Below are 16,316 nucleotides of genomic sequence, written 5' to 3' on the forward strand. Positions count from 1 at the left end.
CCCTTTGTCCGACCCACTGACACCGCCCACTTCTTCTAATGCCACTTCTTCAAAATAGACTTGCCCAGGCCAAAACCGACTTCTGCGCATGGGCCACGAAGTTTCAATTGCACTGTACGTGCGCGCCCACACCTGGTATTTTGTGCAAGAGCCACGCTCAAGGGGCCAAAGAGCTGCATTTGGCTCGCGAGCCGCGGTTTGCCAACCACTGATCTAAGCTGATTTTTTAGATTTTTTTCTTATTCAGTCTTCTGCCAATGTGGACAATGAGTAGCTGATTTCCACAACAAAAAAAATGCTACCTTTTGTTTTGTTTGGCTTTAGTAATTAAAATGATAATCTCTTGTCTCCTCTCAGAGAATAATGTTGGAGATTGTTATTTCTATTTGAATCAGCAAATGAAGCTCCCTGTTTCAACAGGGAGGTAGGTTCATTGCCATGCTGTCTGAGACCAAGGATTGAGAAAGAAGCTGGAGGAACACGCCTTGGAAGCCCATCCTCAGATCACTGGGTGCTGTCTCTGAGCGATGCTTGAGAAGAAATATTAGAAGAGCCCCAGGGCTACTCGCATCACACTCCCTTCTCTGCAGAAAGCGGCAAATGAGAAACTTTGTTGATAACATCCCCAAGAGCACTTCTTCCACTTTGACAGGGACTAATGCAGTAGGGAGATCATAATAATTGCATTGAAGCAAAGCCCTTGCCTGCTGAGAAACGGTAATCAAGCAGCACAGAATGACATAAACAAGCACGCCACTTCTTCCTAGGATCTGCCATAAAGACGTTTGTACTTAGGCATCTGGTTACTACTAAGTCATCATCACAATGGAAGATTGATTTTGGGGTGAAGATACTTGGAAAAGCACCTGAGAGGTGGTTTCTTGCTGGCATACGAAGCTTCAGAGCATGCTCTTTAATGGTGCCAAGCGTTCTTCTGGATTCTGTGGCATCATAGAACATAGAGCTGAAGGAACACTAAGTAATGAATGTGATGTATGGTGGGACTGACTGCTTAATCACCGTTAGAAATATTGTAAAGGACGTTACCAGTTCAATGCAAAGACATTTACTTAGTACCTATTTTAGTGTTGGGCTAGGGCATGTACCAAATAAGTTTAATCAGACTTTTTAAGTAGATAGCTACTGCTCGTTCTTGCCTTTTGACAAAATTAAGTTCCAGAATCATGATAAAGTAAAATATGGCAGAAAGAAAACCTAACTCATCTTCTTCTCATTTTCCATCATCAAAAGTATTCATTAAGTGTCTCTCACTGCTAATATGTTAAAGCATATTAAAGAAGTTATGATCAATGCTGAAATATTAATGATAGATCTTAAATATGCACATTTAGCAAAATAATGTTTATAATATATGTTCTAATTTTCACTAGGCATAAGACATGTTGAGAAGGTGGTAAAGTCTAAATTATTTCAATAACCCATGCTGAATGTTATTGGGGACACAAACATTTGAATTATGAAAAGGTCTGAGAGGACTGGGGGCTTATTCCTAGGCCAAGGCCAACAAATTGCTGTTCATGACAATGAGGACTCCTAGGAGCCACAGAAGCCAGGATGCTGGCTATCAAAGGCTGATATTGAGGAGGATATAATAAAGGGCACACTATGGTATCCCTTAAGAAAATATTTTATATAGGTGGTTGAAATGCTCAGCAAATTCTGCTGGCATCAGCTTCCCCACCTCCTTAAGCAATCAATCAGTCAGTCAATCAATCAATCAATCAATCAATCAATGTTTATCTAGGAGGGCCAGACATGCAAACAAATAATTCCAACCCAGTATGAAAACTACCTGACAAACGAATGGCTAAGGAAGATGGAGGAAAGATTGACTGCTCTTTTGGTATAAGAATGGGGGTAGTAGGGAGTGTTCCAAGGAAGAATTCATGTAGAAAAATCTTCTTAGGTAGGGTCTTAAATAATGAGCAGGAATTCCATATATTTTGTCAATGTAAGATCCCAGGACTACCTACATCAGGACCACTTCCAGAACTTGTGAAAATGTTCTTGGGCACAGGCTAAGACCTAAGGATTAAGTTTCTGAGGCAAGATAAACTTCAGGATCACTGTCCTAACGTCTAAGTAGGCAAAGGTGTTGCTGGTAGTAACTCCCCTGCCTCCTCTCCATTCATCAGCCATGGCTCTCTCTTTGACTGTGAAGGCATACTTTCCAATTTCCTGCTCATAATTACTTCACAGGGATAGCGTAATAAAATAAAAGGATTTTAAACAAATGTTAAAAATTACTCAGCCAGGAGCCGGCCTACCATTGTGGCCAGGTACATTCATACTATATTAATGTTCCCTGGTGCAGTACTGAATTCAGTAGCTGGGAGTCCACAGTCACTCACCTGTCAGAATGGACTTAGTTGGAGCAGGGTCCTGGGGGCCCCGCCAAGCTAGTCACTGACCCTCTAGTTACTGAGTCTTATGAAGGTCCTCAGGCTGGGCAGGGTGGCTAGGTCAGGGGTTGGAAATGGGGCTCCTGGAAGTTTCAGGACATCTACTACTTACCAGCCAGTGTGAAGGATTTCTCTATTTTGATAATTGGTACAGGACCAGAATACCAGCTGAATATTTTCCTGTACGTACACAATAAAACAGAAGACTATGAAATAGAAACACAAAGAGTTCAGTAGATGTTTATATTCTCCATTAATTGAGGGTTTAGCAATATCTTAAGAAAAAAAGCAGAGACAACTATAAGGTGCCCCCAAAATGTATACATACACTTTGGTATTAGTGCAGTGGTTCTCAACCTTGGTTGCACATTAGAATCACCTGGGAATCTTTTTAAAATCCTGATTTCTGGGCCTCATCCTCCAGAAATTCTGTTTCTTTGTTATGGGGTGGGGCCACAACATTAGTAACAAAGAAACAATTTCTGGAGGATGAAGCCCAGAAATCAGGATTTTAAAAAGATTCCCAGGTGATTCTAATGTGCAGCCAAGGTTGAGAACCACTGTATTAGAGGGTATGTATTATCAGTTTACTTTAAAATTTTTGATTCATAAGAACTGGACTAAATAAAAATACTTTTGTTACCTTTAAAGTTGATAGTCACCTTTACAGCAACCATGTGATAGCACTTGTATTAAAAATCTGAACTGTATTCTTTGATTTTGGAATGGATCAGAATATATTTCTAATTCTCTAGAGCTTACTGTTGGCAGTTTTGTTGTTGTTGTTTAATCCTCACCCAAGGATATTTTTTTCCATTGATTTTTAGGGAGAGTGGAAGAGAGAGGGAAAGACAGAGAGAAACATGGATATGAGAGAGGCACATTGATTGGTTGTCTTCTGCATGGGCCCTGGGACTACAACCACTGTATGTGCCCTTGACCGGAAGCAAACCCAGGACCCTTTGGTTTATAGGCCGACACTCTATCCACTGAGTCAAACCAGCTAGGGCCCATTGGCACAGTTTTCATTGAATCTTTCTTAGTTTGTGCTGCTGTAACAAAATACCATAGGCTGGGCAGCTTAAACAACAGTTTCTTTCTCAGTTCTGGAGGCTGTAAGTCCAAGATCAGGGTGCCAGCACGGTGTGGTTCTGGTGTTAACCCCCTTCCTGAGTTGCAGATAGAGACTTCTCATGTCCTCATATAGTGGGATGTAGGGGTGGGGGAGAGTGGGAAAGAGGGATTGAGAGAGAGAGAGAGAGAGAAAGAGAGAGAGAAAATGCTTTAGTCTGTCTCTTCTTATAAAGACACTCATGTCATCCTAAGAACTCTCCACCCTCATGACTTCATCTAAACCTAATTACCTCCCAGAGGCTCCACCTCCTAATTCCATCATATTGGGAATTAAAGCTTCAATATGTGAATTGTGGAGGGACACAAACATTCAGTTTATAACAGCCTTTACACCTTGATGTTGCTCTTCTCTGAGGCCTGAACTCAGGCATTCAGTAGACCTAGAGACTAGGAGAGTTCCAGGCACATGATTACAATTCTTGCTTTCTCTTCTGAGCTCCTGCTGTAATAAGTCTCCCAGGTCAGTGTCAGAATTCTGGACATTCTTTAAAGCTCACTAAAATCATGATGCTGGACTTGCACTGGCTACTCTTCTGAAGGCAACCGATATCCAGGCCAGCTGAGCATCAGCTCTACTGTCCTTCTTTCTCCACTGTCCTCCCTCTGAGTTTACCCAAGTATGACATTAACTCTTTGTTGATGGAGGCAAGATTTAAATAACTACATTAGGCTGTGACAGGTAATTTGTCACATATCATTTTTCATACCAAGTCATTAGCTATGTTATCAAGGCTGATGCTTCTCAAAATACCATGTGCATGGGAACCCCCAGGGATTGGTTAGAGCTCAGATTCAGGGTGTCGGTGGGGGAGGGGCAGAGAGAGCTCAGTTTCCAACAAGCTCCCAGGGGATGCTGTTGTGCTGTCCAGGGACCTACTTTGAGTAGAAGGGACTAGACAACTAAATAGTTTAGGCATAGTTGTAACTAATTATTTTATAGCTACAAAGTTTGTATCATATATTCCAAATTCAGAGACTTTTTAAGAACTTTGCAGTTTCTCACTGCTTTTCAGAGTGTTTTAAAACCACTTTGTAGCCCTGACCGGTTTGGCTCAGTGGATAGAGCGTCGCCCTGCGGGCGGAAGGGTCCCGGGTTCGATTCCAGCCAAGGGCATGTACCTTGGTTGCTGGCACATCCCCAGTCGGGGGTATGCAAGAGGCAGCTGATCGATGTTTCTCTCTCATCGATGTTTCTCTCTATCCCCTTCCCTTCCTCTCTGTGAAAAATCAGTAAAATATATTTAAAACAAAACAAAATAAAACACTTTGTAGTGTGCTTGTGGAATTTGCTGTGCAGGGGAAGATGTAAACCATTAAGAGGTTCAGTGTTTTGCTCAGTGAATCTAAGTTCAGATCTCTGAACTTGCCTTACAACTCCTGGGACTGCACCTCACCTTGGGAACACTGAGCTGTGAACCTGAGCCAGCGTGTGCCAGCTCCTGAGCCAGAGAGACAGGGAGATGGAGGGATAAAGGGAACCTAATGTAAACATTAAAAAGCACACTGAGAACACCAAGTGCAATGAATGTTCATGAAACTGCCCGCAGCGGGAAGAAATCAGTTTTATTAAGTGATGAAAACCACTGTAAACTTCTTGTGAAAACATTCCAAGGTTTGGTGTTGTGTAGCATGAAAGAGGAATTTTACTAAGTCAGATTCATTTTAATCAAATGAACATCAAGGAGCTATAATTCTATTTATACCTGCATATGAAATTGGTTATTAAGGCATGTGCACGCGCACACACACCCATTACACTTTCTTAGTAACCTCCACATAGTTTCTGAAGTCTTTAGATGCTATTCTGGTGACAAATCCCACGGAAAGCTTAACACGACACATGGTGCTATAAGTAACTCGACGCCCTGAGTCCCCCTCGTCTGCTCACCTCCATTTCGGTGGAGGAATTAAACCATTTCCAATGATCAGATTATGTTTCTAATTCTCAGCCCTGGACATTAATAGGTTGCCTCCACACATACCTTGATGGGAATTGAACCCTCAACCTGGGCATGTGCCTCGAATGGGATCAGGCTCAAAACCTCCGCATGTGCCTGACCAGAATCAAACCAGAGACCTTGTGGTGTAGGGGAGGATGGTCCAACCAGCTGAGCTAACCTGGCTAGACCTCAATTCCTAGATTTGACCAGGAAGCAAGCCGAGGATTGGCTTTTTGACTGGCTTGCTCTCCCTGGATGCCCTTGAGATCCCTTAGAAGGGAGGCATTTGTTTTAGGGCAGTGTGCCAGTGTATCTCAGATTCATTCCACACAGGTGTCCCTGGGTGGGGATGAGGAAGAGGCAGTGGTTAATCCATCAGGAAGAGGATTAAAGACCCTTGCTGGTCGGTGGAGGGGAGCAGGGATTAAGAGAAACACGGAGTCTCCAGTGTTAGCACTACCATTTAAAACTGTGGCCCACAGAGCAGCCTGGGTGGTAAGGACTCAAAAAGGAAAAGAAAAAAGTGACAGGAGCTGTAGCTGACAGGGGCAGTGGCTCTCAAACCTTGCAGCACATTTGAGTCAGTAGGGTGTTTGTGTAGGGGTTTGGGGGAGGGAGTAAAAATACCAGCGTCTAGCCCACCCCATGTTTAGGGGCAGGACCCAGGCATCACCAGTTCTCAGCTGCCTCCCAGGTGGCCAAGAGTTAGACCAAGGAGAGTCTGCAGGGAAGGTAGGGGGATGGCGCACAGGCCTGCAGGCCAAGCAGTCACGTTGGCAGTTTGAGTGGGAAAATGAAGGGTTACACAGCACAGGGCTCAGTGTTTTCTGTTTGGGGAAGACAGGAAAGGTGATAGTGAGAAGGAAATAAAAAAAATATATGAATCCATTAGTAGATGTCTGATGCAGCTCATCCAATGGGCATAGGATGGGGAAAAAAATAAAACCTGTATGATCAAAGGAACTAATATGACTAAATATTTAGGTGAAGATTCTTAATTGGTTCCAAGTTATTTCTAACTTGTTATTTTAAAATCAACAAAGATAGGCTTGATAGAAGGATGGAGGAGAACACGTATTGTAAATATTTGTAGCTCTGGTCCGTAGCCTGTCCCCTGATGGTGGTAGGGCAGATATTAAAATCCCATCACTCCCATAACTCCCAGCTTACACACACTCCTCAGGACAGAACCTGCAGCCCTCATGATCTGGGGCATAACAGCGGGCTATTGGGACAAGGAAACCTGAACATGCATTGACATGAAGAAACATGCATAGTCAGTTAGAAATAACCTGATAGAGTCCATTTGACTAGAGCTGCTCTCCCAGTGTTTTTTGTTTGTCTGTTTGTTTTGGTTTTGCTAGGGGAGGCTTTGTTCATGGTACTGCTCAATACATCTTATAATCGAATAAAAGTAAAATTACCCATGTGTCTGCACTTGGCAGATTGCCCAATTAGGCTTTTCTGAACCAGCACCTTTAATTTCAGGCCCTTCCTCGCTGTGCTGTTTCCTTGAGGGGTCCTGTTTTCCTGGTACGTGAATGAAGGGCTGTCCGGGTCACAGTGGGCGCATCCAAGGCTTTCGTTTGCCCTGAGGGATTATTTTCCTAAGATGGCTGTTTGATTATTCTCTGCTTTCGGCAGTTGGGGAGGGTCCACTTACTGAGGTCGGAGGTCACGGTTAACCCTGTCCCTTTCTGGATTCAGTCAGTCGGATCCTGTCCTGCCTCTTTCCAAGCCAGTCCCCACAGGCCACCACACAGCTTATGCTGCATGAGAACTCCTTTCCTTAGCCAGGGACTGACACAGAATTTGAGTGTGTCCTGAAGATGAAGAGAAATAGGGTTATTTTATAAGTGAGCTCTAAAATTATCTTCCCTGCTCAGGCAAGGAAATGTAGTTTTAATATTTCTTATGAAAATTCCTCTTTGGATTGTTTTAGGCTCTATGCTTTCCTCTTCACGAGGAGCCTAATCAAAGTTTAATAAACTCATTATAAAATGTTAAAATTGTGTTTATGCTTATAAGCATTAGGCTGAAATCACCAAGAGGTGTTCATCTTGGCATCTTCATAAAGTCACATGGAAAGCCCTCAGCTCAGGGTAGGTAGTTACTCTAGTCATGTCCCATTCTGATGTCAAGAAAACATTTTCTGCAGCAACTAGAATCCCACAATGAAGGGAGGTGGCTGCAGAGAAGGTGAGCATCGGTGACGGTGACAGGGATGCGTTTCTGATGGTGCCGGGGGTAGTCCTGCTTTTCCGATGCAGCTTCTCCGCGATGCAGCTGCTGAGAGGATGCTCTCACAATGAGGGACCACTTCGAAAGCACTTCTTCCCTTCTTGGGTTCAGCAAGCATTTCAGAACTCGGAGCCCCTGTGTGGTGCTGGGAGAGCAAAGGCGAAGAGAAGGTTTCAAACATTTCCTTCATGCTCCCTAAAGACGATCTGGAACACTCTCTGGCTACATACAGCCCATTGAGAATCCCAGGCTAGGAAACCGCACAGACTGCAAGGAGAAGAACTGTGTTTCAAATACTTGGGCATTTGGGCCAAGTCCCCTTCCCATGTCATTCTAAATTCACTGATGTATTATAAAAGGAATGGGTCAACGGTTACAAAAGGAATCCATATGCAAATCTCTCAGTGATTACTAAATGAGTGAGTAATGAGTGAATTTAGTGAACTGTGATCCTCCAACTGGTCTGGGTTATCAGTGTGAACTTAGCAGAGGAAACTGTCCGAGTCTGACGTGGTTTTTATCATTGAACAGAGGGTGGCAGAAATCCTTACAGAAACATCATGTTTAATGGCATCATCCTGTCCTCTGCAATCAGTGGAAAATAGGTTTAATTTTTGGATCCACAGATGTGCTTCCTATTTTAGCAACTTCCATATCTAACTGGGAAACACAAAGTAAAAACTCGTCATATTGAAGTTGTTGTCCGGACACTGAAAAGGAGAAATACAGCCTGTTTTTTAAGAATCTCTTCAGTTGGAAGTTCCTCTAGATGTCAGTATTACATAGGGGAATGAAAGTATAAAAGACCGAGGCAATGGATAAAGACCTTACATTATTTAAATGGTAAAACATGTGATATATAATTGGTGGAAAAACCAACCTCATTTGGAAGTTGGTTGCTTATGTTCCTCAGGATCGAATGGCATCTTCTCCTGTGACTCTACTCAGGCTGCTGGACCCAAAGAACGATAGGCCAGTTTGTGGACATTTGCCACAGACACTGTGGATAGCCTTAGAGGGAAATGTTGATCCATCATCACTCCAGTCTTACAACTAAATTCTGAATTTTACACATGAATGGATTGAAATGGACTGAAACACAATGGTTGTCATTACCGAGTCCACTTAGGCATTGACGATTATGTTCCTGCTATCCAGAACAAACGCAGAAGCACATGGCCTATCCACCGGGAGTTTTCGTTTTGAAAGAGAAGCATTTGAAGGCACAGTTATAAAGTAGCTTAAGAGAAATTTTTTAAACTATCCCTTTTTACTAATTTGGACATATTTTCAAAGTTAGACTTAAATTCTCTCTCTTGCCTCTCTTCCATGTTAATTCTAATCTTTTGACCAATAAATATTTCTCACTTTACCAATTTGTCTTTATTTATACCCTTCTCTCTTAATCTTATTTTTATCTTCAGTAGTGTTGGCTGTGTGGTGGATATTCCATAAGTATTAACGGTATCTACCTTGACAATTTAGTATTTGAGAACACAGATTGAGTAAATAACTGAGTTAGAATCCTGGTTATACCGTTTCTGGACTAGGTAACCCTGAGGACTTACCCAACTTCATTATACAGTAAAGTTAATAGTATCTATCCCAAAGGTTGCTATGAGGACCGACTAAGTTAATAATGTAACAAGTGTAGAAAAGCACCCGGTATGCAGTCAGCGCTTGGTATATATTAGTCACCACTATCATCATTATTATCACAATGTGTCAGTCTCTGGGGTAAACACCAGGAATTCAAAGATACACCAGTCTTTTTGCCCATTTGAGGCAAAAAGGAAAAAAAGTTTAATAAAATGTTGCAAGAGATACCAGGCTTTCGTGTGTGTGTGTGTGTGTGTGTGTGTGTGTGTGTGTGTGTGCAAGCTGAAGGGCATTTTTCATGCAAAGAAAGAACTATGCATCCATCACCCCTACACTTTGACTTAAAAGAGAAAGTTACAACTTAGGCTGCAATGTCTAACTTTGTTTTAGAACAGATTTACTGAGCACGCCCCGTGTTTCAAGGTCCCTGTCAGAAAGATGGAAGTGCTCGACCTATGGAGTTGCCCTCTGGATTGTTTAAAAGCGCATTTGCAGTTTGTCTTGATGTCTCTGAGCTGCACTTACACGGCCTTTCATGCATTCAAGTCACCCTGAGGCAAAGCTTGCCTCTTCCCAAAGGAAAAAGACTGGTTCTTTGGATATCTGTACAACTTCATTAATTTATAATGTATAACTTTAGAATTTGGGATAATTTGGGTGGATTGGTTTACCTTTTATGTGGTATTAAAAAGGGTTTGCTAAGCTAATTCAGAGAAGCCGGGACTGTGAGAAGAATGTTTATCTGCTTAGGAAAAGGGCCATCTGTTCTAAGCGATGTAAAAGCTCCATTTATAAAAGCTTACTTTAGTCTTCTACTTTCTGGTTTACAAAACCAATCACATAGGTCCTCTCATTTTTTATTTGATTGAAATATGAACCACATCAAGACAATATAAACAGAGGTCGAGGGTGACTTGAATATTATCAATATCCTTTAATCTGTTCACAAAATTGGCCTTCTTCTATAAACAGTGCTAGAGTTTTACAGGATTTCTTTTAAAATAGGGAGTTCATTTGTCTTCTAATACTGTAGTCTATATAGAGTTTCATTAATTCAGACTGTTCTGCCCTCAAAATACTATTAATTTTTTTCCTGTGTTTTAACTCATAATATATGGTTCTCAATCTGGGGTGATTTCACCCACAGGGGACATTTAGCAATTTCTAAAGACATTTTGAATGTTGCAACTGGGAGGAAGGATACTATTGCCATGTGGTGTAGAAGCCAGAGATGCTGCTGAATGTCCTCCAATGCTCATGGCATTCCCCACAATGAATTATCTGGCCCACGTGTCAGTACTGCTGAGGCTGAGAAACCCTGATATGATGTGTAACCTTTATGACTCAATTGTGTATCCACAGGCTAAGGAGAAGGTGTGGTCATATCCAAACCTGAAAGAAATGGCACCTATCAAAGGCAAGAGGACATTGGCCCCCACAGGTAACAGCTTTAGAAGACCAGATATCTATGGATAAAGAAAGTTCTGTTAGAAAAGTCAGGTTGCTGTTGTTCTTATTCAGAGGAAGTTACACATTCCTTAAGCCCCATGTTGGGAGAAGTGCTGCTTGAATACCTTTATTTGATTGGCTTTGGGTACTAGTTAGCAACTAGAAAATCTTGGGGAACCCAATTGTTAGTTAGTTGGTCATATTCACGTATACTTTGCTTTTCAAAAACTCTTATCTGCTGATAAAGACAAAGCTGAATAGAGATGCCATTATATAAAGACAAAATGATACTGATAATACACATCCTCCATTAAAGTATTTGTGTCCTGTGGTGGCTTTTAGAGAGATCTTCTCAGAAGAACCAGCCTTCCTCTGACAAAGAAAAGGTTAAAAAACTCCACAAGGAAAATGCTGAGAAGACCAATGCCTCTCTAGTTCAGAGAAGTTTGCCCACATTTTATGCAAAAAGACCACAAGACAAGATAGAAGATTTTGCTCTAAGAAAGTCAATAGAACCAAGAGAAAATACAGGTGGAAGAGACATTTTAAGCACAGAGAGACTGTGTTGACAAGCACAGAACAGTGCTGGAGATGATAAGCAAGCCATTGTGGATAAAAGTGAATGTCTAGTGTTCAAAAGGGAGGAAAATGGGTTTCATTCTAAGGAAGATACTAATGAAAGAGACCCTGAGAAAAAAGGGGGATCATCTATTGCAAGTGAGACAGTGATGGACAAGTGTTCAAATATAAAGCAAAGTGTTGATAAAACTAATGGTGATCAGTTCTGTGAAAGGTAGGGGTAAAAACATTACACATCTACATTGTTGTTCTTTATAGATATACAAGAGGCCTGGTGCACAAAAATTTGTGCACTCAGGTCAGGTCCTTCAGCCTGGCCTGTGCTCTCTCACAGTCTATATAGAGTCTGGGTCCCCTCAGGGGATGTCCACCTGCTGGTGGGCCTAAGCCGGCAGTCAGACATCCCTCTGGTAGCCTGGGAGCCCTCGGGGGATGTCCACTTGCCAGCAGGGAGCAGGCCAAAGCTGCAGTCTGACATCCTTAGCTCTGCTGAGGAGGCGGGAGAGGCTCCTGCCATCACCGCTGTGCTGGCAGCCGTCAGCCTGGCTTGTGGCTGAGCAGAGCTCCCACTGTGGGAGCACACTGACCACCAAGGGGCAGCTCCTGCGTTAAGAATCTGCCCCCTGGTGGTCAGTGTGTATCATAGTGACCAGTCATTCCCAGTCGTTCTGCTGTTAGGGTCAATTTGCATATTACCCTTTTATTATATAGGATGTGCCATTGCAATTTGTGGCCATAGCAAAAGGATAGCTGAAGTAAGTTTAAAGCAATGGTTTAGAAACCAGTATTCACCTGTGTAGATATTTTTTGCCATGTTTTCTTTCCGTTACTTTTTCTTCATGCCTGTAACATGTTCATGCATTGTATTATTTTCTAAACCTCCTACCTATGGAAAGACAGAATAATGATTAATAGTATTCACATCAATCAATATTTTTTAAAGATCAAGTAAAATTTTCTTATTTTTAACAATATAGAGCACATCCTTCCTAAGATCAAGAATTGAATAAGGATCAGATTTATTTGTAAGTTAAATCTAATTCTTCAAAAGTTTACCTACCCATTTAAGCCTAAGAAGTTGCCTATTTCCCTCCAAATAGTGAGAGGATTGAGTAATAAATAGATTACTGCATCACTCTTCACCTGCAAAGTTTCACAAACAAATGCAGGTCATTATGTAGCCAGTTAATTATCCTACGTTATGTTGACCCACAGAGTCTATTTGGAACAAAAAGAATGCAAACATCTGTGGTATTTTTTAAAAAAATTGGTTTAAGATATAAATCTTATTTCATGTTAAACACTGTATTTGAAATCTAATCATGGAGAGGTCTAATTTTTCAAGAATTAAACATAAACAGTTATGTTTACTAAGAAAGTCCATTGTTGGGAAGGTGTGCTTCCCAAGATCTGGAGCTGTTGCAAACTGAAATCAGGTCAATTCCTTCACCAAGAAAGGCTTACTCTCATTGCTGTGAAAGTCCACAAAGATTATTACTTCTTTTATTATGCTTTAATTTAGTCATTTCTCTCTTTTATAAAGGAAGGAAGTGAAAAAGTGAAGATCAAGTTAGTTATGTATTCATGAAATGGCTATTTTTGTAAAGGGTCAATGGAATAACTTGGGGTCCCAATGAAGTCATTGAGGAGATTCTCTGGGATCCTAATTGCCTACACCCATCATTCTGGCACTTAGATTTGATGGCGAAGCATACTGCTCCATTTTATCCCCAAACACTGACATCACAGCCTCTCTGTCACAAATCTTAGGTCTCTTCACCAAAACACCACTCTGAGGAAACTTCAGTTCTAAGAAATTTGACCACCTAAACGTTTTCTTCCCAAAACTTTGAGAGTTGCAAATGAGTTTTATTTTCCAGGTGTGTCAGCAGTGTAAAAGCCATTTCCACAGCACGAATCCTCAGAAAATCAGCAATAGGACCCATTTTCCAAAGCGCTGAGCAGACAGGGCATGCTGGCAGTAGTAAACAGAGAGTGGTGGAGGAGCGTGTCAGCAAAGAGGACAACAAAAAGAGCAGAGTAGATGTAGAAGGACAGGTGAAGGATGCACACTGAGAAGGACACAGGAAACCAGACCAGTCCAGAGGAACTTAAAAGGCCAAACCTCTGGAATCCAGTGGAATTAAGACCTCCAGACAGCAAGATCTGGTGACTCTACTGGGTAGGAAACAGCTTTTGTTTCAACCTCTAAAGCTTTGTAACTTTTTCAGCAAGCATTTCAGACTAAATTTAACTGATCCTAACAGCCTGAAGAAGACATTAGGCTGTGTTGATGCCATTTATGTTTGTAACTCTATCACTTTTTCTAGTCTGAAGAGAAGAATGCCACCGAGAGAATTTTTTTCATGACTTTATTTTTCTGCATATTTATGGTGTAAGAGGGGAATGTCCATTTCAAATCAGATCCCCAGAGACTTATATTACCTCAATTAAAAATATTAACACTTGGAAAAGTGCCTAACACAGGATAAATGCGTAAGAATTATTTGTTGAATACATGTAAATATTTGAAAGCAAAGTTGCTGGGGTCCAACCCCAGCAGGTCCAGGGGTTCCCCATAGATGTGGACAGAGTTGGCGAAGAAGGAATGACATGGAGACAGTGTTCAGTTGATCAGCAGCCTAGCCAGGATCTCTAGCCAAGTTCTGGTCAGGATCTCCAGCGAAGTTCTGGTTAGGATTTCCAGCCAGGTTCTGTGTCCATGTTCTCTTGCTAGGTTCTCCAGGTTCTTCAGCCAGGTTCTCCAGCCAGGTTCTGTAGCCATGTTCTCTCGCTAGGTTCTCCGGCCAGGTTCAGTCGCCAGGTTCTGTAGCCGGCTTCTGCAGCCAGGTTCTGTCTAGGTTCTCCAACCAAGTTCTGTAGCCAGGTTCTGTCCAGCATCTTTTGCCATGTTCTGTCTCTAGGAAAGATTATGTACTTAAGCATGATTGTTCGTAGTTAAAGTGATTAATTACCCGCCTGGCAGTTAAAGAGGTTTTTTCCCTCCCTAACTTCAGGGGAAAGTCCCTACCTGGGGAAACAACCTTTCTCAGAGAGGTGACCTTGGTTAAAACACATAGTGCCAAGAAGGTGAGCAAACATATTAAGAACAGTATGCCATATATGCCAGGTCCCTTGAAACCGCAAGGATGGACTGGCTCCCGGCACAAAGTTATTATCTATTTACCTCTTTTGTATCTTTTGCATGCATGTAAGCAGGTGTGTGCAATAGATGAATAAATGGGGAAATGAATAGGTTTGTGGCAAGCAAGCTTTAACAGCAGCAATCATGGAAAAGTGAAAAGAATATTGGGAAAATATAATTTTGTATTTCAGAATCAATCCTGAGGTCGACTAGAGTTTAAACCCTTAGGCTAGAAGGTAGAAAGCAGGAGAAATTTGAGAGCTGTGGAATATATACTTAGCCAGTTTTACTGGGCATTTTATTTCCAGCCAGAAAAAACTCATATTTGTGCCTTAAATGTCTTAAATAAAGGCTAAGATATTTTGGAAAGTTATATGTAATAATCTCAAATATTTTAATGACATGAAGGAACTTTTCACTTTTTTCTCCCTGCTTTAATTAAAATAATGGACTAGATTTGTGGTACTTAAAAATATGGTACGAACAATATCTCATGTTTGAACTTAAATGACCATAGGCTTGGAAGTCTAACCTATTTGGACTGTACTGTGGTTGGAGATTTTCAACTATGTTGACATTTCTAAAAGTTGTCCTGAAGATGGTATGAACCAGAGGTTAGTGGTCCTGACATTCTTTCTCAAAGATGTCAGGTGTCACCTTCATGAATCACAGATCATAATATGAAATGAAAAGTTATACTCCCTGGATCATTAGGAATAAAACAGATGGCCTGCTGTATTTTATTATTAAATGAGCAAAATTTCACTCTGAGGCCCAATGCTTAGTGCTATAAAGAGTCTGACTGCTTAACAGATGGCCCTCCTTTCCCTCTCACCTTCTAGATGACGGCCCGGCTCCTCCCGCACCCTTTCATCACCGGATTGTAACAGCTAAACAGATGGCAGTCAACAGTCTCTATACTGTGAGCAGAACAGAAATTTTAGGAGGGTAAGTCATGCTCTATCTTAACACACTTTCAACAACAAAAAAGAGAACTTTCAAAGAGCCAGAGGGTTTCTAAATATTTGCCAGTCTGGACCTGAGAATCAGAAATGTCATCAACAAACATTTTAAGAGATTTTAAGCATCACTGATGCCAGAGAGGTCAATGTGGGGACTAAATTACATATTAATTATCCACTTTGCTTCCCGTGTTGCATTGTCTGAGAGGAGAGAGCCACTGTGAATCACCAGAAGGTCGAGAAGCTGTCCAAAATGTGAAAACTGAGAAACAAACTGTGGAAATGAGTGAACACTGTGTATTTCTTGCAGCGTGTGTTAAATCATTTTGATTCTTGCTGTTGGTTTTCCATTTATGTTGTATTGTATTAATTACTCGTCTCCATTTCAATCAATTACTTTCTTCACTGAATAACTTGTTGGAAGGACATCTAAATGAATAGTCTCTTCCTGAAGAAGAGAGAATGGAGTCCATCGGGGACCTGCGATCATTACTCTTTCCTTTTCTACTTCAGTCACAATCCCCTATGATATCTTGTTATTTAAAGCCTAAATTCTAAAATTTACTACCATTAACATATCTATATAAAATAAGAAGAGGAAATGGAAAATTTGTACCAGTACATACAAAATTTACTTAACTGCACTGCCGGGAGCCGGTCCATCCTTGCTGTTTCAAGGGACCTGGCATATATGGCATACTGTTCTTAAATATTTTTGCTCACCTTCTTGGCACTATGTGTTTTAACCAAGGTCACCTCTCTGAGAAAGGTTGTTTCCCCAGGTAGGGATTTTCCCCTGAAGTTAGGGAGGGAATAAAACCTCTTAACCCCTTCCCCAGCAGAA

At 41.5% G+C, this 16,316-nt stretch overlaps 1 protein-coding gene across 2 annotated transcripts in view; it reads left to right on the forward strand.

The window, feature by feature from the left end:
• MYLK4 (myosin light chain kinase family member 4) overlaps positions 1 to 16,316 on the forward strand; it is a 158,584-nt gene that overhangs the window by 57,824 nt on the left and 84,444 nt on the right. For both annotated transcript variants that reach the window (XM_015557472.1, XM_015557430.1), the window contains exons 2-3: positions 10,700 to 10,778; positions 15,353 to 15,458. In XM_015557472.1, the coding sequence (XP_015412958.1) occupies positions 10,700 to 10,778; positions 15,353 to 15,458 (185 nt within the window). The remainder of the gene's footprint in view (positions 1 to 10,699; positions 10,779 to 15,352; positions 15,459 to 16,316) is intronic.

This window comes from Myotis davidii, unplaced genomic scaffold, assembly GCF_000327345.1.
Source record: "Myotis davidii unplaced genomic scaffold, ASM32734v1 scaffold230, whole genome shotgun sequence".
Lineage (NCBI taxonomy): Eukaryota > Metazoa > Chordata > Mammalia > Chiroptera > Vespertilionidae > Myotis > Myotis davidii.